Source organism: Brassica napus, chromosome A4 (assembly GCF_020379485.1).
Source record: "Brassica napus cultivar Da-Ae chromosome A4, Da-Ae, whole genome shotgun sequence".
Classification (NCBI taxonomy): Eukaryota; Viridiplantae; Streptophyta; class Magnoliopsida; order Brassicales; family Brassicaceae; genus Brassica; species Brassica napus.
The window spans coordinates 8,906,551-8,930,411 of NC_063437.1; the positions used below are offsets into that span (position 1 = coordinate 8,906,551).

General features: G+C 32.9%; 2 protein-coding genes and 2 long non-coding RNA genes across 7 annotated transcripts; 3 read left to right on the forward strand and 1 right to left on the reverse strand.

Annotated features, from left to right (window-relative positions):
* Positions 1-8,415: 8,415 nt before the first annotated feature.
* Positions 8,416-11,386, forward strand: LOC106445937 (proline dehydrogenase 2, mitochondrial). 2 transcript variants are annotated; one of them, XM_048777412.1, is made up of 4 exons: positions 8,416-9,040; positions 9,943-10,598; positions 10,889-11,125; positions 11,202-11,386. In XM_048777412.1, the coding sequence occupies exons 1-4, from the start codon at positions 8,537-8,539 to the stop codon at positions 11,233-11,235; spliced, it is 1,431 nt and encodes a 476-aa protein (XP_048633369.1). In that variant the 5' UTR covers positions 8,416-8,536; the 3' UTR covers positions 11,236-11,386. The 2 variants fall into 2 exon arrangements, with proteins under 2 accessions (XP_048633369.1, XP_013743042.2); XM_013887588.3 differs by having other exon boundaries at positions 8,418-9,040; positions 9,943-10,594; positions 10,885-11,125.
* Positions 11,387-13,644: 2,258 nt separating this feature from the next.
* Positions 13,645-15,596, reverse strand: LOC106445936 (calponin homology domain-containing protein DDB_G0272472). Its single transcript, XM_013887587.3, has 9 exons — positions 15,421-15,596; positions 15,254-15,319; positions 15,097-15,183; positions 14,913-15,017; positions 14,725-14,772; positions 14,487-14,621; positions 14,281-14,378; positions 13,982-14,195; positions 13,645-13,886 (listed from the first exon to the last, which is right to left on the reverse strand). Exons 1-9 carry the CDS (start codon positions 15,461-15,463, stop codon positions 13,801-13,803), a joined length of 882 nt encoding a protein of 293 aa, XP_013743041.2. The 5' UTR covers positions 15,464-15,596; the 3' UTR covers positions 13,645-13,800.
* Positions 15,597-18,509: 2,913 nt separating this feature from the next.
* Positions 18,510-20,561, forward strand: LOC125607900. Of its 2 annotated transcripts, XR_007338958.1 has the most exons (4): positions 18,510-18,864; positions 19,093-19,383; positions 19,597-19,662; positions 19,770-20,561. It is a non-coding gene; the product is annotated as an uncharacterized LOC125607900 (long non-coding RNA). The 2 variants fall into 2 exon arrangements; XR_007338957.1 differs by having other exon boundaries at positions 18,510-19,383.
* Positions 20,562-21,323: 762 nt separating this feature from the next.
* LOC125607901 lies at positions 21,324-23,657 on the forward strand. Of its 2 annotated transcripts, XR_007338960.1 has the most exons (4): positions 21,324-21,960; positions 22,189-22,479; positions 22,693-22,758; positions 22,866-23,657. It is a non-coding gene; the product is annotated as an uncharacterized LOC125607901 (long non-coding RNA). The 2 variants fall into 2 exon arrangements; XR_007338959.1 differs by having other exon boundaries at positions 21,324-22,479.
* The last annotated feature ends 204 nt before the right edge of the window (positions 23,658-23,861 follow it).

Below are 23,861 nucleotides of genomic sequence, written 5' to 3' on the forward strand. Positions count from 1 at the left end.
CTTCCCTGCAGTTTAAAATTTTGATTTAAATCACGAAAATAGCGTTGTTTCTACTTTTCTTTTATTTTTATTTTGGGTGAGGGGAAAATACTATTAATTTTATACTGAGGTTACGATAAATGTGATTTTTGATACTTATTTTTTTGGTTTGACAACGTATGTTAATAATTTCGTATTGTTGACTCTTCTCTTATAGGGCGTGTGATTGACAAATAAAGGAAGGAAATTTATGTGATAAATCCTTATCTGCAGACATATATCCATATATTCTCACGTTTACAACTCTTGGGACGGATCAATCCTAATCATGTTAACTTCAACGTAATTCTTTCAGATAGTCATTTTTATGTTTTGTCATAAAAGTAACTATCAATATAAAAAGTGACCCAAATAGTTTCTTTTTATTTTGAACTTTAAATTTTTAATTTTAAAAATTTGAAACTCTATCCTTAAAATCTTACCCCTTAACTTTAACCCTTAAGTCTATATTAGTTAATCATATAGCATAAATATATTTTTACTCTTATTTGATCATTTTCATTTTCGAAGATTATTTTTTGAAGATAAATTAAAAGGGGTTATCATAGAAAATTTCTCTAACTTAATAACGGTTTATTTTATAAAGCAAATGTGGAATCTACAATCAATATTATAGGTTATCAATATTCTTGTATTAAATGATACCATAAACTGCAAATAAAAATAGAAAAACGCGTAGTTTGATTGTTTCATGTAAACTCCATAACAGTTTCTTTTATAAAAAAAATATGGAATCTATTATCAAAAACTACTCCCTCCGTTTCCAAAAGATCTATGTTTTAGAGAAAAAAATTGTTTCAAAAATATACATTTTTTTTTACATTTTCAATGCATAAATTAATTGCAAATTGTAAACTTTAAAAAATATAACCATGTTTATTAAAATCAATTTTTATTATTTGAGAAGCATTATAGAGAACTAACCTTGAGCTAACGTGTTATTATCGAAATTGTTATTTCTTACGTAGCAACACCACAAGCTCTCTCACACCATATATATTCAAAAACCATTTATTTATTAGACTAATTACAAAAATTGTCATTGATCATTAGATTATAACTTGACATAATATAGTATAAGCTTCTTCATTATTGACTAAAAAAAACAAAAGACCATGTGAGGTTTAATGCGTGGTGCTATGGTTGCACAAATTAGGCAAATAAGTTAATGCATATTCAATATTAGTTTCCATATATTCATCAAAAATATTGACCCATAATAAATTTTTCGTATTTATTATAGAGATAAAAAATATTGTATTGGTTTTTACTTTTTACACGTATCCCCTATATATTAAAAGAGAAGCATTACAACATTTGAGGTAGCCATGTGTCATCACCACAATGATTCTTAGAATCCTTAGTGAAATAGGTTGGTCCATCTAAATATATAGGAAATTATTTATTAAACTAACCATAAATTAATTATTAATGTTCTCAATTTTTTCCCTAATAAAAATTACGGAATTGTCTAATGTGGCTAAAGTATGTATGATAATTAATGACTTTGAATAATAAAGATTTGATACAAATTAGTGTATTTTCTATTATTTTTGTTTAACTTTAAGTTACTAAAATAAATTAAACAATCACATTAACCATATAATAAAAATGTAGATTTTTTCGTATATGTTATATTTTGAACTTTTTAAAAAATTTCACATTAATTTTTTTATGATCCATGATTTAACTTTTTTTTTATGACAAGATACAAATTATTACAAAATCATGTAAGTAGAAAGTCTCATATATGTTAATATCTTTTAATTAAATTATATACCATAGAAAATACATAAATATTTTAATTTTGAAATTTGCTTTGAAGAATTTTTTTTAATAAAATCTCTGAACAAATACTAACACCTTAATATTTAATTTTTTTTAATTTGCATTGAATGTTTATAAAAATTATAAATTACTAAAACTTTCAAAAACATTGCACAATGAAAATTTGTTATCAGCGCGATTTAAATTTTTGTTATAAAAGATACAAATAAGTAGAACACATCATTTAACAATATATCAATATTAAAAATATATTGTTTACCTATGTATATATTATGTAAATTTAATTATATAAAATAGAAAATAGAAAAAAACTGATTGTTTAGTTTAATAAAATTTATTTACGTATTTACAATAATTTAATTATATACTTAATAGTTATTGACTTTTTCATTGTCCAATATATATATATATATATATATATATATTATTTTATAATCTATAAAAGAACATATTATACGTAAAATAATATATATATACAATGTTCATCATGCGCAAGGTGCCGGCCTTAGTCTAGTTCATCATATAGGAGGTACTATAATTTTCACATGATATGCATATGTTATATAAAAAGGGGATAGTAAGTGTAATTATTTTTAAAAAAATTGTACTACATAATTCAGCTTACGAGAAAAGAAAGTTGTGTGTCCTGGAATATATATAGATGATATGTATTGTCTTCTGTCTCACCATGCATTTTTAATATACCTAACATGATATCACTCTCTTTTTTTGGGTGTGAGTCCATTTTTTTAATTTCAATGTTAACTAACATAATATCTATACTGTGTCATTTCTATTTTCTTTTTAAGGAAGAAACATTTATTGGTTCATACACTGATATTTGTATGGTTTGTTATATTGATTTTATTTCATGGTGGAACAACCATCCTTAGAATTTTAAAGGATTATGAGGCAGTCTCAGGCCAACTAATAAATTTTGATAAATCTTCCATTCAATTTGGATATAAGATTGAAGAACCTGTCAGACAGGAATTAAGGGATATTTTGGGTATTCAGAATCTTGGAGGAATGAGATCATATCTTGGTCTTCCAGAAAATCTGGAGGGATCAAAGATTCAAGTTTTTAGTTTTGTTCAGGATCGTTTAAATAATAGAGTAAATGGATGGACTTTCAAGTTTTTTACAAAAGAGGGAAAGGAAGTGATTATTAAGTCGGTGATCACGGCATTACCAAATCATTCGATGTCATGTTATCGATTACCTAAAGCAACGGTGAAAAAACTAACAAGTGCGGTATCACAATTTTGGTGGAGCCCAGGGGGAAGCACAAGAGGAATGCACTGGAAATCATGGGACAAGGTATGTGCAGATAAGGAGGAAGGTGGCTTAGGTTTTAAAGATATCACTGATTTCAACACAGCAATGCTTGGTAAACAGTTATGGCGTCTGATAGAGAAGCCAAATACTTTATTTTCTCGAGTATTCAAAGGTCGGTATTATAGGAATGCTTCACCCTTGGAACCGATTCGCTCATATTCTCCGTCATATGGCTGGCGGAGTATTGTTTCTGCTAGATCTCTGGTTAGCAAAGGACTAATCAAAAGGGTGGGATCAGGATCTTCTATATCAGTATGGAATGACCCTTGGCTCCTAACCACTCGCCCGAGACCAGCTAATAAAAATCAACACAATCTATATCCCCATCTTACAGTAGAGTCCCTCATTGACTCTACCTCGCGTACTTGGAATTTAGAGGTAATTCGGGCTTTGGTGGATCCTCAGGATGCAAAACTTATAGAAAGTATTCCACTAAGTAGGAATCAGAGGGTGGATAGAGAGGGATGGCACTTTACAAAAAATGGAAAATATACGGTTAAATCAGGATATCAGGTAGAACGGATTTATCCAGACAAAGAAAAACCACCATTACTGATTGGTCCCACGGTTGATGTTTTGAAGGCTTACTGCTGGAAAATACGGTGTCCACCAAAGCTAAAGCATTTTCTATGGCAATTAGTGACAGGATGCATAGCAGTTCGGAAGAATTTACAAGCAAGGGGGATTCAAGGGGATATTTGTTGTACCCGATGTGGAGCTCCTGAGGAATCAATAAATCATGTATTTTTTGAATGTCCTCCAGCTCTCCAGGTTTGGGCTCTTTCGAAGATACCATCAAACCCAGTCTATTTTCCAACAAGTTCCCTATTCACAAATATGGATCATCTATTCTGGAGAGTTCTCCCGCAGATGGAGGATCACCAGTTTGCATGGATTATATGGTATATCTGGAAAGGTAGGAATAATAAAGTTTTCAGCAACTTGGATATAGATCCTATGGATACGATTAAATTGGCGGAAACAGAATCAACATTATGGGCTGAGGCACAAGTAGTAAATGACCAAAGGATGCTAACACTACAAGAAAATAATGATATTGCAATAAATAATAAATATTGCAGTAGGTCGATATATTGTTGCAAATGTATATTTGCAATGAAACCGTAATGAATTATACGGTGTTGCTGATTGATTGTTGCAAATTCCCTTTGTTGCAAAAATATTGCAAATTTTGCAATGGAATGATTTATTGCTAAATCCATCGTAATAGTGCAATAACATTTGTCTTGCAAATTTGTTGTATCTTTACAACATACTTTGCAATTCTAAACTCACACAGTTTGTTGCTATACATAATACATACTACGACAATATAATTCTAACGCAACTTTGTTAAATTGTATTTGTTTTATATTTGCTATTTCACAATATTCTAAATGTGATGGTTATTTCAAATTTAAAATAATAAAAATAAAAATATGAATTAATCAAATAACTAATTTTATTAAATAATCAAATGTTACAACAATATTGAACAATTATTAAAAACCATGCTTCTAAGAAAAATAAACAATTCTAATCGTTATATTTTCTTCTTTTGATGGATTGGAAACACAGGAAACATATGTTGATTTGGCTCCCATATATATATTGATTCTTTGACTCCGTTTTTCTCCATCCTCTAGGACATCGACTAGGATTCATCCTGAATCTGAAAAAAAAAAGTAATAGTAAAATTTTTAAATGAATATCAGAGAACAAAACAAATACAAAGTATACACCAAATTACCAAATATTAAACACTTTGAAGTAAGGGTTCTGTTTGTTACCTTCGTTAATTAACTAGCATGCGCTATGTGTAATTCTAGTTTCACAATCTCTCTTTCGTTGAAGAGGAAGCAGAACATGGAAACTTAATTCTCCACAAGTATGACAAGAAACTGAGAAATCATATTTATAAAGAACCGAGAAAAGAGAAAATCTTAATTGCTCAAGAATCATATCCCTAAGTTCACGTATATGCTGGTATCCTATTTTAGAAAAGTTCTGGCGTGGAGATATACACCAAACTATGAATAAAATGATATATATCAGTTACAAAAAAGATATATTAGCGTGTTGGTTTCATCGTATAACAAAATGATATTTTAGAATTATAATTCAACAAATTGTCAAAAATATATAGTGAAATTTGAAATATAAGATGAGTATAACTAAACAATTGAAAATCTAGTTTACTTTACTTAGTTAAGTTTTCGTTATTCAGTATAAATTTAATAAATTTTGGTTCGAAATTATATTGATGAAATAATATGTAAAAAATTCTTTTAAGGGGGATATATATTAACTTTTAAATTGAAAATAAATATCCTAAAATACATAAAGATGTTGCAAATACAGTGATAAACGTGTCACATATTAAAACATGGTACTTTCTTTCCTTTCTCCAAAAAGCCACATCTCATTTTCTTTGAAGTTTTCATTGGAAATTTGCAAGAAATTTTTTATAAGTAGTAAAAAACTTGCAAACTGGTAACGGAATTTTGTAATGATTTTTTTTATCGTTGGTTTGCGGTGAATTTGTATTTAATTGTTGATATGTATTTATCATTGCAAAAACATGGTAAAATTTGTTACCAAATTTCAAGAGAAGATAACGTTGCAGAAAATATGTTGCAATATCACCATTTTCTTGTAGTGTAACACCAAGAATAGACACGGTATTGACGTCGATCCCAGGAAGATGGTGTTTTACGGATGGCTCGTGGAAGGAGGGTACTAGATTTTCAGGACAAGGTTGGCTTAGTACTTTGGAAGGTTTCGATGGATTACTGGGGGCGAGGAATGTAAGGGCTAGTCTTTCGCCTCTTCATGCGGAGATGGAAGCACTTTTATGGGCAATGGAATGCATGAGGAACTTACGTCAATTTCAGGTTACGTTTGCAACGGATTGTTCTCAATTGGTGAAGATGGTTTCGGAACCAGAAGAATGGCCAGCTTTTGCAACTTATTTGGAAGATATCAAGACCCTGAAAGAGAGTTTCACGCGATCAGAAATAATCTATGTACCACGGACGCAAAATACAAAGGCGGATAGTCTAGCACGCAGTGCTAGAAAACAACCGTCTTTCGTCGTTCACATGGATGCAGATCACCCGGTTTGGTTCACAGAGTCAATATGAGTCTGTATTGTTGATGACAAAAAAAAAAAAAATTTCATGGTGGAATGTTTTTGAATAAGATATCTCGAGCAATATAAACATACCATATAACAGTTTCTGTTTAAACCATAATTTCGGTCATTTGCGAAACTTGATAAGGGGATCTAACTTGGTCAAGAGGCAAACTAAAACCTTTCCTTATATGTGTAAGTATATGAATACATCCATATTCAAGGTTAGCTTTTGAATGAGAAGCAACATATTGGCTTTAATTGGTAGCAATACATTTATCACAGAATATACACATAAGAGTATCATTTTCCTTTCTAAGATCATCTCCAATGGTTTACTCTATTTTTTCCTCTAAAATAGAGTAACTCTATAATAGAGTTGGATGTTGCTCCAATGGTACTCTATTTTAGAGTACAAAATAGAGTGATGAACAAAAAATAAAAAAATACTCTATATATAGAGTAAAAAATAGGTTTACACTATTATAGAGTAGAGAATAAAATACCATTAGAGCATTTTTACTCTAAATTCTATTTTAGAGGAGAAAATAGAGTGGAGTTGGAGATGAACTCCATTACACTTAAATTGGTAGCATATTTCATTTCCCAACTTACTGGCAAACTAATCATTTATGTTTATGTATAGAAAGCTGGTTTTACTCAAAAAATCTATCTAATTTATATTATATCTTTTAAACAAATTTACCTATAAAAATCTATTCGTTAAACAAATTGGTCTATTATGATTTATTTTATATAGTTTAAGCGAATTAACCTTTAAAAAGTTGTTTGGCCTTCTAGGTAATCATCTCACCCCCGTATAAGAAAGTTAGATTATGAATTCATTTTTTAGGAATCAAATAATAATTTTACTTTTATTGATTTTATTAAATCTGTCATATAAAAGGAAGCTTGATTATGTTTTCAAATTTAAGGTAAGTTTTAATAATGTTTAGTAATTCAAATTATAGTATAACCTCTTTAAATTAATACTCTATAAATTAATATACACTAAAAATTTCTATAAAATAATATAATTTTATAGTCTCAAATTGAGTTATTGGTTCAATTAGTATATCGATAAACTAATATCTCTATTAATTAATTAAAAATTATAGTTTTGGTGTAGTCTCAACTTTATTAATTTATAGAGGTTTCACTGTATGTGAAATTAAATAGGTATTATTATCTTTACTTACGGCGATTTGATTTTATGTCACTAACCCGCGTCTTGCGTTTTGTTCTTAATATAAATACGTTGTATACAACACATTGAAACATCACACCCTTCTTCTCGAACTTCTATACCAAAACATTCTCTAGAGCAAACACGTGGCTAGCTTTAACTCCATTTTCGATTTGAAGCCTTTCAAGACTATATATTTCATTAGATCTAATATTTGTGTGTATAACTTTAAAATTCCTAATATCAATAGATTAAAAGTAATAATCTCTTTTACTCACTCATTCCGCGCAGAGCGCGGGTTATCACCTAGTTCTATTGATTAAAAGTTATGCAAAATAACTAATTACAAAAGTAATATATTTCTAACTAAAATCCGATATGTTTTTTTAATAAATGTTGAAGATCTTAAAATATACATTTTTCTGAAACAGATGAAGTTTTGTTTACCAATATTCTCTTATTAAATGATAACATTTATTGCAATTAAAAATAGAAACCCACGTGATTTGGGCTATGCAAATTGCACCATGAAGACATAACTTCAGTTTTTTTGCCTATCAAAAGTTTAAATCCAAAGTTTAAAGTTTGTTCCTTATTAAACTGAAAATCAGTCATTAAAATATCTAACTTTTCAGGTAGATTTTTTATTTCAGTCCTCTAAATATATAAATCCATATGAATTCATGAGAATAAGTGAATGAAAAAGGTGAGATGATTTATATATAAACATTTTTTACAAATTCAGTAACTCTAGCCAAACCCAAAATTTAGTCATTTCTCACCTTAGAAAAGATTCTCACTTAATTTTTTGCATATTATTTTCCTGATTCCATCCCAATTTAAGAAAAAATTAAACTTATATTATCTATTCAGACCTACGTACGTTATCATATATGACCATATAGAGAACATAAAGCCCTGTTTTTGTATAAATATATGTAGCATCTACCAATAACATACACACAAACCCCAAAACACACAAAAACGCTTGTGAAGAAAAAAAAGAGGGACACAAGAAAGGGAAAGAAACCAAAAACTCTCTTATCGTTTACATGGCAAACCGTTTCCTCCGACCACACCTCATCCACCGTTTCTCCACCTTGAGTCCCGTCGGTCCTCCGTCCACCGTCGTCCCGGAGATTCTTTCCTTTGACCAACCAAAAACAGACGTTGACCTCGATCTCTCCGACCAAGCTAGACTCTTTGCTTCTGTCCCAATCTCCGACCTTGTCCGTTCAACTGCCGTTCTTCATGCTACGGCCATAGGCCCTATGGTCGATTTTGGATCGTGGGTTATGAGTTCGAAACTCATGGACGCGACCATAACACGGGATTTGGTCCTCCGTTTCGTGAAAGGAACGTTTTACGACCATTTCTGTGCAGGTGAAGACGCCGCTGCCGCAGCAAGGCGCGTGAGGAGCGTGTATGAGTCGAGGGGGCTTAAAGGGATGTTAGTGTATGGCGTTGAACACGCAGAAGACGGTGGTGAATGTGATAACAACATCAAGAAGTTCATTGAGACTGTTGATGCTGCCAAAACCCTACCTACGTCTCACGTAAGATATCCTCATTTATTTTTTATTTTTTTTAAAGACATCCTCATTTATTTTTATACTTCATTTTTCCAATCTAAAGAGTTTTTTTTTTGTATATCACTTTCCCTATTTCCAGAACGGTCTTTCACATGGTTTCACCAAAAAAAATTTGGTGTAAACATTTCCTATTGTGTTTATTAAAAAATATATTGTCTCGGACATTGCAAACTATATGAAGTAAAAGACTTGAAAGCCTATTCTATAAACAATTATATTAACGAACAACGTATATTGGTGAACATTTTGTGGAAAAATATTTTGATTAAAAAACATTTTATATATATATATATATATATATATATATATTTGTATGTGTGTTTTTTTCACGAATATCCGTTTTTTGTTTTACTCGATTTTGCGGCAGTTTATTAACCTGTGCTAAAGAGAAGTAGAATTTCCTTAATAAAATTAATCACATTTATATAGATCAAATATATTAGTGGGATACATATAATATAATTATTTTGTGGAGGTTCGATCTACAAAAATCATATATATTGTATTATATGGAAATGCACTGATTAATTAGTGCAAGTTGGATCTACAATTTTGTATTATACGGAAATGCAGTAGGAAACCGACCAAAACGTTGCTGTCAGAAAAAAGAAGAAGAAGAAGACCAAAACCTTAAAAACCACAACAAGAAACACCAACAAATTTTTCTTTTCTAATTAAATGTAGAATAATCAAAGCCACGTCGGGTCCTAGTCAGACTTTAAAGTTAACACGTTAATCACGCAATGTGAACTTATTTGGTAATCCAAAATGTCAACTACACTCGAAGAATATTCTTACGTTCACAAAAATCCCGGTTTATCCCGGTTCAATGATTAATTAATTTTCCTTTGTCTTTGCCGAAACAGTTAAGCTCCGTGGTGGTTAAGATCACAGCCATTTGTCCAATGAGTCTTTTAAAACGTGTAAGTGATTTGCTTCGTTGGCAATACAAGAACCCAAGTTTCAAACTTCCATGGAAACTCCATTCATTTCCGGTTTTCTCCGGTTCAAGTCCTCTCTACCACACAATCTCCGAACCGGAACCATTAACCGTAGAGGAAGCACAAGAGCTTGAGACAGCTCACGAACGCATTAAATCCATATGTATTAGATGCCAAGAATCGAACGTACCGTTACTAATCGATGCCGAAGATACGATTCTCCAACCGGCAATCGATTACATGGCGTATTGGTCAGCAATTATGTTCAATTCCGACAAAAGTCGACCCATTGTCTACAACACGATTCAAGCTTATTTGAAAGATGCGGGAGAGAGGTTGCACTTGGCGTTACGAGAATCCGAGAAAATGAATGTTCCTATTGGGTTTAAGTTGGTGAGAGGTGCTTATATGTCTAGTGAAGCTAAGTTAGCAGCTTCCTTGGGTTACAAGTCACCGGTCCACGACACCATTCAAGAAACACATGCTTGCTATAATGAATGTATGGGTTTCCTTATGGAGAAAGCCTCCAATGAAACGGGCATTGCCGTCATTCTAGCGACTCATAACACCGATTCTGGTAAGCCAGTGAACCATATTTGTTAATTAAGAGTCCCACAATAAAGAGTGAACCTAATAAAATATATGAATCTAAAATACCTTGATCTTCCAATTAATAAAATTTCTCTTCATCTGTTGACCTAGCCAAATTGGTTAACTGTGTTAAATCATTGTGTGCATTTATTCGCTTTCGTATTATCTCTTGGCATATCTTATAACATTGTAGATCCAGATATTTCATTTTAGGACGAATTAGTTGTCCTTATGTATTATAATATTGATCATTTTCCCATTTGTGATTCATGACAGGTAGACTAGGTGCAAGGAAAGCAAGTGAGCTAGGAATTGATAAAGAGAATGGGAAGATCGAGTTTGCGCAGCTTTACGGGATGTCGGATGCCCTATCTTTAGGATTGAAAAGGGCTGGTTTCAATGTGAGCAAGTACATGCCGTACGGGCCGGTTGAAACCGCGGTTCCATACCTTATCCGACGAGCATATGAGAACCGCGGTATGATGTCCACCGGTGCTCTAGACCGCCAACTTATGAGGTAACTATCCGTTAGTAAACGTCGATGGTGGTCTATATTTGGTTACTAACGATGTGTTGTGTTTGTGTATTTGAAGGATGGAGCTTAAGAGGAGAATAATGGCTCGGTGAAGAAACAGATTCATATGCATCAATGGAAGGAGACATTCATGAAATTTGGCAGGCAAATGTGAAGTTATATCCTTCGTGATCATTTCATAATATGTTATTTTATATTTTGTTGATGCACTATACATGATTTTAATTAATAGTGTCTTCTTCATGTTTTGTTTCATATATTTTTAATCAAGAAAAAAATAATGAAAGAAAAATTAAGTCAAGTTTAATTTAACTCAAAACTATACTTGATCGGTAAAATACAAAATAAGAAAATATTTTGATAAGGAAACTAAGTTCTAATTTTATGACCTACTTTAAGAATTTAACAAATCCTAAAATCGACCATTAAGTCAAGTATTTGTACACTTCTAAGCTATTAGATATATTTTGATATAGAAACTAAATCCTAGTGTCAACAGAAAATTATACAATATACAATATCTTAATCTTCTTTCTTTCGAAAGTCGCCGCATGCTAATTTAAAAAATCAATTGGATAAAACACCTATGACGCTTTTATCACGGATATAGGGGGCGATTGGTTTTCCCGCTACCACCCGCAAACGCAGCTTTTACGGTTGGTAGCGGTTGTCGGCGGGTTGCAACAATCACTCAAATCGCTCTAAACCGTTTCAAACCGCTTCAAACTGCTCTGAATCTCATAAATTCAAAAGCTGACTCCAGCTAGCGTTTGCGGTTGCGGGCGATTGCGGGAGGGTAAAAAGATTTTCTTTTTTTTAAACAATATATATACAAAAGTAAAAATATTTAATAAAAAATTTAAAATTGAAAATATTAAAATATATCTATTATATTTTAATTAATATTATAAAATTTTATAATAAAAACAATTTCAATAAATTTTCAAAAATTAAAATTATAACTTTCTAAATATAAATTTTATATTTATTATAATTTTATGATTTTTGATATTTTTATAATTATATTAAATGTAAATATTGTTAAGTTATTATTTGACTGTTACCGCATTAGGTAGTTAACCAGTCATAAGTCACCCGCAAACGCACTAATTTTTAACCGCAATACCAGTCGTATAAATCTCTTAAAACTGCTATAAACCGCAACCGTCCGCATCCACAAACTCCCGCAGCCGCAACCGCAACTGTTGCGTTTGAACCAGTTAGGCCCATAGTGACATTCTTCTTTGATATGCTTTATTTGTTGAAAACGAGATAAAAACTTATATGTAATGTAAATTCAATATCAGAACGAATCATTTTTAGTTTGTCATGACCGATGCTAAACTCAGGAAGAAACACTTTAAGCAATGTGAGTTCCCAATTGACAGCATTCATGGGGTGATATTCAGCTTCCACATATGAACAACAGCTGTCAAGTCTGTAGTGTTTACTGTTTAGGAGATATCTAAACTGAACAATCCAACTAGTAATAGAACACTGAGTAACAGGACAAGCCACCAATCAGGACCATACCATCAAGTGAAATGAATGTGAGGCAATAAAATAATCTCTTGACCAAGAGTTCCTTCAAAATACCTAGCAACCTTTAATGTCGCGGGCCATACATGACTTATTGATGAGTAGCTGTCAAGTATATGAAACGTTCTACTAGATGATAGCATTCCAAATCAACAAGTATCATCTAAGCTCAATTGCAACTCACCAATTTTTTGAAGATTTTTACTATTTTGTTTATAATTTTACTAAGGGTTATTGGTGTTGTTTTCAACGAAGTGTTCCTCGGCTTGCACCGGATTGGTTTTGCCAAGCCTCCGTCATCGCAGCTTGAGAGCACCTTCGGGTTAGTCTTCGGCAAAGCAACATCTTATTAACCTGCTCCTCGTTTCCTAATGGCTTGTCCGGGTTCTAGGAAGTGCGTGTGCAAGGATAAACTTGTTGCTCGTTGCAGTTAGTGTAGTTCTATGCTTTTGTTCAATTGTGAACATGTTTTGATCTTTGTTTGGTTCTCTGTTTTTTTTTTTAACTTTTCTGCGACCCTTAGGATCAGTCTAGCTTTCAAGCAAATGAGATTACAATCACTTTGTAATCAGACTTCATTACCCTTAGGCCTTACCAGTTAATGATATTTAGTTATTTACACACTTAACAAAAAAAAGGGTAAAAATCATTCTCTCTAAACTATTTTGTGATTATTATTTTGTAAAGTGACCAGTGACCACCATAATCATATTTCTAGCAATTTCTCCTACAAGATCAAATCTTTGTCTTTGTATCTGTCTAGTCACAAAATTTTGACGGACTTAAATTAAACGTGTTGTTTTAGATAAGCAGTGGAATTGCCACATTGTTGGCTGGTCATCAACTAGTGGTTTATACTAGTCAAAGGTGGGAAACAGGCAAGTGGAAAACAGTTTGTTGCGCTCCAAAAGCGTTCCAATTTTCTCTTTTTTGGAAAAGTTTTTCCACTAAATATTTTTGAATTCGATTTCAAAAGGTTGATAAAATATAATCTTTCAAGGGTAAAAACACCCACAAAAGCTCATGAAATTGTCAATTACAAAATTGATCGTAAAAACATTCATGACATTGCTCACAAGCCTCTCTAATATATGATCCATGTAGGATCTGTTTGGTTCTTAGTAAGGCTTAAACTTACGAGCAGCTCGAATTTGTTGTATCCTCTTCTTGTCTTCCTCGAACTTAGTCTGAAGCGCCAAGAGTTCTATAATATAACACAACCCAATAAACAATCATCAGAATCAGAACAATAAACAAAGTAAAACAAAACTCTTGGATATATAAAAAGCAAAGACTTACCACTTCGTTGGGCATCTCGCCTCTGGAAACGGTAGAAACCATGACCGACAATCTCAGTCTTCTTCTTCTTAGCTACCTTATCTTCCAAAGCAGCCTGAGAAACAGATCCAACAGCTGTTCCAGATTCAGCATCTGTTGTCTTTTTCCTCCCTTTATGATGCACGACCACGGTCCAACCGCCTTCTGCTGCTTTAGCTTCTCGCTCTTGTTTCTCCTATACGACAGCAACATACAAAAACGTTGTAGTAACACGAGACTATATACATTACAGCTTCCAAATGTAGGAGAGACAAAAGAACCTGCTCAAGGCGTTCTTCGTGAGCAGTCATGAAGTCATTGATTCTCTTCTGCAGCTCGTCTAAACCGGGCCTGTTCTCATAGTAATCAGTGACCCACTCTGCAGTTTCACAAAGGACTTGTCAATTTTTATCGAAGGAACAGATTCAAGAGTGAAGACTGCTTAATATCTAATCAACTGAAGCTAATAATGGAAGAAACTGCTTACTTTTCATTCCTCTGGAGCAATCTTCATCGCCTGAAGATATTTCATAAACATCTTCCTCCTCTTCTTCAACTTTGTTCTTCTTTTCAATCTCTTTAGTAGAGGTCAGCTTCATCTTTCTCTGTTTCTTAGACTTTCCTAAGAAGACAAGTTATATTCTTAGTTAATAACAAGACAAAAATACACAGTTATTATAAAAATCTACCAAACAGATTAAGAGAGCAAAGCTTATTCATCTTACGGTTTCTCGTTTCAGTTGCATCATTAGCCACGTTTTTATCGTCATCAGCTATCAAACATAAACAAGAGTTGGTAAATGAAAATACTATAGGAGAAGTTGAAACTAGCATGTGCAGAGTGCAGACCAACACAAATGAAAAAGGACAAAACTACTAGAGTCATGAACCACACACACACACACACACATACCTTGTTTTATCAGATGATCATCAACAGGACCACTAGAAATCTCATCGGCCTTCCTTTTATTCTTAGTCTTGTTCAACTTTCCCTTGTTGCCTTTGATTTTCTCAGCTGCAACAAGGACCAAAGATAATAAAACAAACTAGCTATAGCATGAATTCTACATCTTCCCAAAAGGAAAAGGGCTCACCTTGCTCGCTTATTTCCTCGGCAACCTTCTTACTCTTCTTCTTCTTCAATTCAACCTTCTTTCTATTAGGCTTCTCACTTGTGATAGCTGTACAAAACAAAAGACACTAAGCTTAAGCTCCTCTTAATTAACACAATCTGTCAGGCAAAACTCTCACCTTGAGGATGTTCAACATTGCTCACTTTCTCTTTCTCTTTCTTCTTCCTCTGCACTTTCTCAACCACTTCAAGATAAAAGCCCTTTGTTAATTGAGTCCAAATCAAGAAAATCGTAATGATAAGCGAAGAAGAAGAAGAAACAAACGCGAAAGGTTTAGACTCTTACCCTCGTGGAGATTACTCTTCTTCAGCTTTCTGCCTTCCTTCATCTTCTCTTTTTCGAGTCAGAAACTATTGACGGCGACTATCGGCGTCGACGTTTTAGGACAAGTTTGAGGTCGCGACCATGTAAATTAGGGTTTTTGATTTTTGTGAGGTTTTGCAATTACAGAGGGGGACGGACATATACGTATTTATCCTAAACCGGAACATTCCCGGTATGTGCAACTCAATCGTTTCGGTTCGGATTTTTCTTAATTGGGGGTTGGTTTACTCTATTCTATTCGGTTACTAATAGTCTAATACTATCTTTCTAAACATGATTTTGATTATATCAAAAGTTGCTAGTGGTAAACACAAAAAAAATTGAAGCTAAAACATGGGAGAATTTTAATTTTACCACTATTTTGATACTATTTTTCAAATTTACTCTAAATAGATAAACGACTAAATGATAATGACTAAAATAATCTTACTAATCTAACTCTCATCCCTCGTTAAAGACGAATAAACTTCACCGTCGATTTTTCGTCGAGTTTCATCATCGTCTTCATTGAGCTTCGCCGGCTTCGTCTTCATTAAGCTTTCGATGTGTTGTTTCTTGTTTCTTAATGGTTACTATGTGATCAGGGAGGTGAATGAGAATATTTAGAGCCACTTTTTGATTACCATCGTGTTCAGCAATTGGACTCTGTTTGTATTGACGATGAATTTTAAATTTTTAATCACACACACATGTTTAGGCGATCTTTTTTATTTGTTTAGTTTGTGTCAAATCATATACATATTCCTTAAAGTTTGAATTTTTTATTGTTGTGCTCATTTACTTAGTTAAATGAGTATATTTTCTTTTTATCACTCACTGTAAATCTTTGTTTTTCCCAGTTAATTTTTGCATGTTAGATAACTTTGGGATAATTTTGTTTCATGATTTTGAATGAAAGTTTATACCTTTTTATGTTTTATGTTGCTCTACAATGCTTTTGATTTGATTAGTCAATGTTCTAGCTTGGTCTATTAATATCTGATTCTCTAGATAGTTGATTTGATTTGAAGTATAGTCAATAAGTTAGTCTTTGTTGTGTGATTTTATATTGTTAATTTGTATGTCCTGAAACTAGTTTGATTTGTTAATACGGTGAGGTTTTAGATTCAAGAAGCAAGGCGAATGAGAGAATAGTGATGGTGTTAGTTCCCATGAGAACTACAAGAAAGCACGAACTACTAAGGAAAATATTGTTATTTTCGTAAAAGAAATATGGTTGGCTACTGATGAGCATATAAAGATCACTGATACAAGCCATGATCATGACACGGGCTCTAGCAGCAACAACAATGGTAGTGGTCATATAGCATGTCAGGATGATGAATCACATAAAATTCAGTGGAAAGATATGTGATAATAAAACTGGTGGATCTGTTTCTGAAGCTATTACTGTGATTTCTATACCAAGTCAAAATGTTCCTGTTGCTGGAAATGCTCTATTTATGGGTTATATTGCTTATGTGCTTGTAGAGAAACAAGTTTGATGGATTCTACTACACCTAGTGATCCAAACACTCGATGCAATAATCTCAAATATCTTAAATCATAGTCCATAGTTTAGAACATAAAAAAGTCAGCTGATAAACACTAGTAATTCAACTTAGAAACCTTTAATTTTGTTTTCAAACTCTAACAAATCAGTTTATAACCCTAATAAATCAGTTTATACACTTTTATAAATCAATCTAAAAAGCTTTGTTCAGTTGATAATTTGATATACACTGATATTTCAATTTAAAAACCCATAAGTCAGTTTTCAAACTCTAATAAATCAGTTTATAAACCCTAATAAATCAGTTTATAAAATTTAAATTAGTTTATAAGCTTTTATAAATCAAACTATAAATTTTTATAATTCATTTTATAACACATAAAACAAAAACCAGTTTATAAACAGTAGCAATTATACTTATAAACCCTTAAATCAGTTTATAAACATTTATAATTTTTATAAATCAGTTTATAGTCACTTATAAATCCATTTATGAACCACTATAAATCAATTTATAGATCAATTTATAAATCCTTATAAATAAATTTATAAACCCTTATAAATCATATTTCCTTTGTAAGAATTTAAACGGGTATGTATCATTTATCAACTCTTATAAATGGGACAATCCGACTGACTTATTCACAAAGGTTTTTCCTTTTACAATATTTCGAAAACTCGTCTATGATATTAGGCGTTTCTATGAGTTATGAAGAAAAAAGTTATGTCACTGGATTTTTTTTCCTTTATGGTTTTTGTTTCATCAAGTGTTTTCATTACTAATTTTTTAACAGACAAGATGAACAATCAAAGAGAGGTGTTAAAAGATAATATTATGGATAATGATTATCCATTTTTATCAGTTTATTATTAATTTTGTAAAATATAAGTGTTAAGCCAATACTTTCCTCTTTTTTCTTCCATCATGAATTTTATATATAAAAGAGCAAGAGAGTATATAAAATGCCTATATAAAGAGATCATTTGTTCATGAAGTGAGGTAACTTAATAATAAGTTTTGTTACTCTCTCTCTCTTTTCATAACACGTCCATTCCGTCTCATTATTTTTATGGGCCCTGTGTATATTCCATATGAATAACAAAACAATTGTCTGAAAATTGACCCTAAATTGTTTAAAAGGACCCTAAAATTATACTTAAAATTGCTTAAAAAATTTTTGGGCCCTATACAAATGCCCCATCAACACACCCTTAGAGACATGCCTGACTCTTTATCTCTCTCAGACTCTCACTAGTCTTTGTTCACATATATCACAATACTAAAAGCACAATATGGTGAGCAGAGAGTGTGCCACCTCATCAAAAATAATCAGCCAATAAGAATATTTCATTTCGGGTCTGGGCTTCAGTTTTGTTTCGAATGGGCTTTGATATGTCTTCGGCTCTGGGCTTCGTGTTCGTTTAGAATTGGCACATCAGCAGATGTGAGCCCCACTTTATATTGATTTGGTTTGGTATCTAACTAATGTTGTTTGTTTAATTTGAGTTTTATTTTTCTACGGTTTAATTTTTTTCCCGTACGGTTCTCTTAATGTCGTTGGTTCTCTTACGGTTTTAGGGTTATCGTTTTTTGACTCTTCTTCACCCTCGCCGTTCCTCAAAACTCGGTCTGTAAACCCAAAGTTTTCTTTTTACAACTCTTAACCTCCCCTAACGTAGATTCAACGTATTCTACTTAATTCCCCATTAATCCAGTAATAATGTAAACCTCTCTGTTTCCTTCATTTGATCTATAAATTGGAGAGGATTCCGGGTGGGATGAATCTTCACAATCACTTTCGATTCATCTTCCATATCAAGCATACAAAGATCCTTTGATAAAGTCGTCCACAGATGCTTTGAAGAGGCAGATGACTAACTATATGCTTCAGGACGATTAAAATCATCAGAAGGTACAAACTTTTTAAAAAACAACGAGATTCGGTTCTTTACACTTTAATTCAATCTCATATTCCTTATTAATCTTTTGATGACTCCATCTACAGGGAGCTCGATCGTTTTTCTTTTCATTGGATTTGCAGCATTTTGTTTTAGTATCTTTCTGTTTTTTTTCCTCAGTTATGTTAGATATGTTTTATTGATTCAGAGTTTGGTCTGATTCTACGCTTCTGGTTCGATAGATGAGCAAAAAAATGAGTCAGAACCATTGATTTGATCGAGCAGAGGCAGAGCGTCTGAAGCTTTGATGCATCATCGAGAAAAATCTTTTGAGTCTTAGAGAGTTTCAGAGTTTCAGGGGAACAGATTTAGGATGATAAAGGCAAGCCAAACCTAGCCAAATTCTACGGTGATATGTCTTCGTTTCTTTGAAATTTTAATTTCTTACGTGGACGACTGTGACCTATTCTCAACTTATGATTTGCGGTTACAGCTACAGAAGCAATACGAGCTCATAAGCAACGTATTTTCAGGTATGGTTTTTCTGAGATTCCAACCCACAAACTACCTTGGTTTCTTGATCCATACTCTAGATCTTATATTCTGCAATCTTTCAGTCAATCGTCTGTTGTTTTATGGATTGTTAGAGCCTGTGATTTTGATTTTTCCATAGTATTGTGTTGTCTACAGCTTTGTGCAAATTATCTATATATATGATTTATTGGAGATTGATATTTTTGGCCCAGCGTGATACACATTTAAGGAAGTGACAGAGTCATCGAGTCAGTCATGGAATATGCTGCCAAAGAAAAGTAAAGAAATACCTTTTTGTACTTGCTCATACCCAATATTTTTTACAGTTCTGTATTATATTTATCTTTTGATGTTGTTGGATAATAAGGTTTTTAATCCTTGATAGCTGTGGGATGCTGTACCGTTACTGCAAAGCTATGGGATAAGGGCTCCATCAGGAGGACAGGGTGTTGAGGAAGGCCGTAGAGAAAACAAAAAAGAGGGTGATGAAGTAACAGAGAATCTCCTGGACATTGACCCGCTAGAAAACATGGTTAGACTTAGAGATGATGTTTTCAAGTGTAGAAGAATAAAGAAAGAAAAACTTCAAAGGTTAAGGTAAAACCCAATCTTTACATTTTTCATCTACTTTCGTTTGATGAAAACTTGATCCATAGGTTTATTTGTTTGAATATATTTGAATTAATGGCAGGAGGAGTTGACGACCAAAGTGGACCACCAAGACCACCAATATTGTTGATGAGAAGGTCGATATGTTTGCCATTGGTGTATTGGTTCTATAAGTCATAACCAGTCGTAGAGTTGTTGATACAACAGAAGCCATGTCAGGGGTGGTTGTGAATGCGTGCTATTTTCAGGATCACACAGCCCCCTCATACCTCAACGAACTCATCCGCCACGGGCAACTCCTAATGGAGTGAGTAGAAACAATCAAATAAAACTTAAATGTCTGGTAACTAATGTGCTTATGCCTTGCCTTAGTCCCCCTTGATTGAGTTTTGCTTCTTAAGATTCTCAATTGGTTGCTTCTTTTATTTCAGTCAACCAAACGGTGAATATCACCTAGATGTGTCTCTATGTTGTTCTACTGATTTTTGTTTAGGCTCAAACCTCGGAGCAGTTGTCAATATTCTACAAAGTTCATGTAGTTTTAATCTAAGCATAAAATTAAACCCCAGTAGACAAAGAAACTCTCAGATTAAAAAGCGTTAAATATATGGACCTTATTAGCAACAAGCTCTGCTTCCTTATGATCCTCTACACTCTGTTTTTTTTAAATGTTTTTTTTTTGTAAACTAATTTTTTTTTAATTGTTCGTTCATCTTAGGAAAAATATAAATTTATTTTTGCTTTGTACATGGTTAAGTATAAATCATTGTTTCAATTATGAATTCTAGAGACATTATCATTAATGAAACTCTCGGGCTAATAGTGTTTCCCACGGTTAACTCACGTTAATTCTAGAGACATAAACAAGTACTAACCCAAAAAGAGTTTAATAAGATATTGTCATTGCCTTTGATTACGCACGGTTAACTCACGTTACAAAGAGAATTTATCAAAATTGTTATCTCAAGTCTATCAACAATCATACTATTATATTTTTTTCCTTCTTTTACTTTGTTTCGCAATTTCCCGACTTCATTTTTAAAACTGTTTCCAAAACAACAACTCAGATATGTTTCTATTCTGACGTTTGTTATATTCTTTTCTACACAATACCCATGACTAATATATCTACACGTGTGTGATGCCTTAAGTTACGTATAAGGATTTGATTAATAAGCATGGTTAAACCTGCTTTAGATCTCCATAATACACGACTTCAACTAAACAAACAAATCAATCCACAGCACTTGCTATAACATTTTTCAAGTTTTACAACCCATCTAATTGTCAACAATCCCGCGCTTGCGCGGGGCTCCGCCCCTAGTATCACAATACTAAAAGCACAATATGGTGAGCAGAGAGTGTGCCACCTCATCAAAAATAATCAGCCAATAAGAATATTTCATTTCGGGTCTGGGCTTCAGTTTTGTTTCGAATGGGCTTTGATATGTCTTCGGCTCTGGGCTTCGTGTTCGTTTAGAATTGGCACATCAGCAGATGTGAGCCCCACTTTATATTGATTTGGTTTGGTATCTAACTAATGTTGTTTGTTTAATTTGAGTTTTATTTTTCTACGGTTTAATTTTTTTCCCGTACGGTTCTCTTAATGTCGTTGGTTCTCTTACGGATTTAGGGTTATCGTTTTTTGACTCTTCTTCACCCTCGCCGTTCCTCAAAACTCGGTCTGTAAACCCAAAGTTTTCTTTTTACAACTCTTAACCTCCCCTAACGTAGATTCAACGTATTCTACTTAATTCCCCATTAATCCAGTAATAATGTAAACCTCTCTGTTTCCTTCATTTGATCTATAAATTGGAGAGGATTCCGGGTGGGATGAATCTTCACAATCACTTTCGATTCATCTTCCATATCAAGCATACAAAGATCCTTTGATAAAGTCGTCCACAGATGCTTTGAAGAGGCAGATGACTAACTATATGCTTCAGGACGATTAAAATCATCAGAAGGTACAAACTTTTTAAAAAACAACGAGATTCGGTTCTTTACACTTTAATTCAATCTCATATTCCTTATTAATCTTTTGATGACTCCATCTACAGGGAGCTCGATCGTTTTTCTTTTCATTGGATTTGCAGCATTTTGTTTTAGTATCTTTCTGTTTTTTTTCCTCAGTTATGTTAGATATGTTTTATTGATTCAGAGTTTGGTCTGATTCTACGCTTCTGGTTCGATAGATGAGCAAAAAAATGAGTCAGAACCATTGATTTGATCGAGCAGAGGCAGAGCGTCTGAAGCTTTGATGCATCATCGAGAAAAATCTTTTGAGTCTTAGAGAGTTTCAGAGTTTCAGGGGAACAGATTTAGGATGATAAAGGCAAGCCAAACCTAGCCAAATTCTACGGTGATATGTCTTCGTTTCTTTGAAATTTTAATTTCTTACGTGGACGACTGTGACCTATTCTCAACTTATGATTTGCGGTTACAGCTACAGAAGCAATACGAGCTCATAAGCAACGTATTTTCAGGTATGGTTTTTCTGAGATTCCAACCCACAAACTACCTTGGTTTCTTGATCCATACTCTAGATCTTATATTCTGCAATCTTTCAGTCAATCGTCTGTTGTTTTATGGATTGTTAGAGCCTGTGATTTTGATTTTTCCATAGTATTGTGTTGTCTACAGCTTTGTGCAAATTATCTATATATATGATTTATTGGAGATTGATATTTTTGGCCCAGCGTGATACACATTTAAGGAAGTGACAGAGTCATCGAGTCAGTCATGGAATATGCTGCCAAAGAAAAGTAAAGAAATACCTTTTTGTACTTGCTCATACCCAATATTTTTTACAGTTCTGTATTATATTTATCTTTTGATGTTGTTGGATAATAAGGTTTTTAATCCTTGATAGCTGTGGGATGCTGTACCGTTACTGCAAAGCTATGGGATAAGGGCTCCATCAGGAGGACAGGGTGTTGAGGAAGGCCGTAGAGAAAACAAAAAAGAGGGTGATGAAGTAACAGAGAATCTCCTGGACATTGACCCGCTAGAAAACATGGTTAGACTTAGAGATGATGTTTTCAAGTGTAGAAGAATAAAGAAAGAAAAACTTCAAAGGTTAAGGTAAAACCCAATCTTTACATTTTTCATCTACTTTCGTTTGATGAAAACTTGATCCATAGGTTTATTTGTTTGAATATATTTGAATTAATGGCAGGAGGAGTTGACGACCAAAGTGGACCACCAAGACCACCAATATTGTTGATGAGAAGGTCGATATGTTTGCCATTGGTGTATTGGTTCTATAAGTCATAACCAGTCGTAGAGTTGTTGATACAACAGAAGCCATGTCAGGGGTGGTTGTGAATGCGTGCTATTTTCAGGATCACACAGCCCCCTCATACCTCAACGAACTCATCCGCCACGGGCAACTCCTAATGGAGTGAGTAGAAACAATCAAATAAAACTTAAATGTCTGGTAACTAATGTGCTTATGCCTTGCCTTAGTCCCCCTTGATTGAGTTTTGCTTCTTAAGATTCTCAATTGGTTGCTTCTTTTATTTCAGTCAACCAAACGGTGAATATCACCTAGATGTGTCTCTATGTTGTTCTACTGATTTTTGTTTAGGCTCAAACCTCGGAGCAGTTGTCAATATTCTACAAAGTTCATGTAGTTTTAATCTAAGCATAAAATTAAACCCCAGTAGACAAAGAAACTCTCAGATTAAAAAGCGTTAAATATATGGACCTTATTAGCAACAAGCTCTGCTTCCTTATGATCCTCTACACTCTGTTTTTTTTAAATGTTTTTTTTTTGTAAACTAATTTTTTTTTAATTGTTCGTTCATCTTAGGAAAAATATAAATTTATTTTTGCTTTGTACATGGTTAAGTATAAATCATTGTTT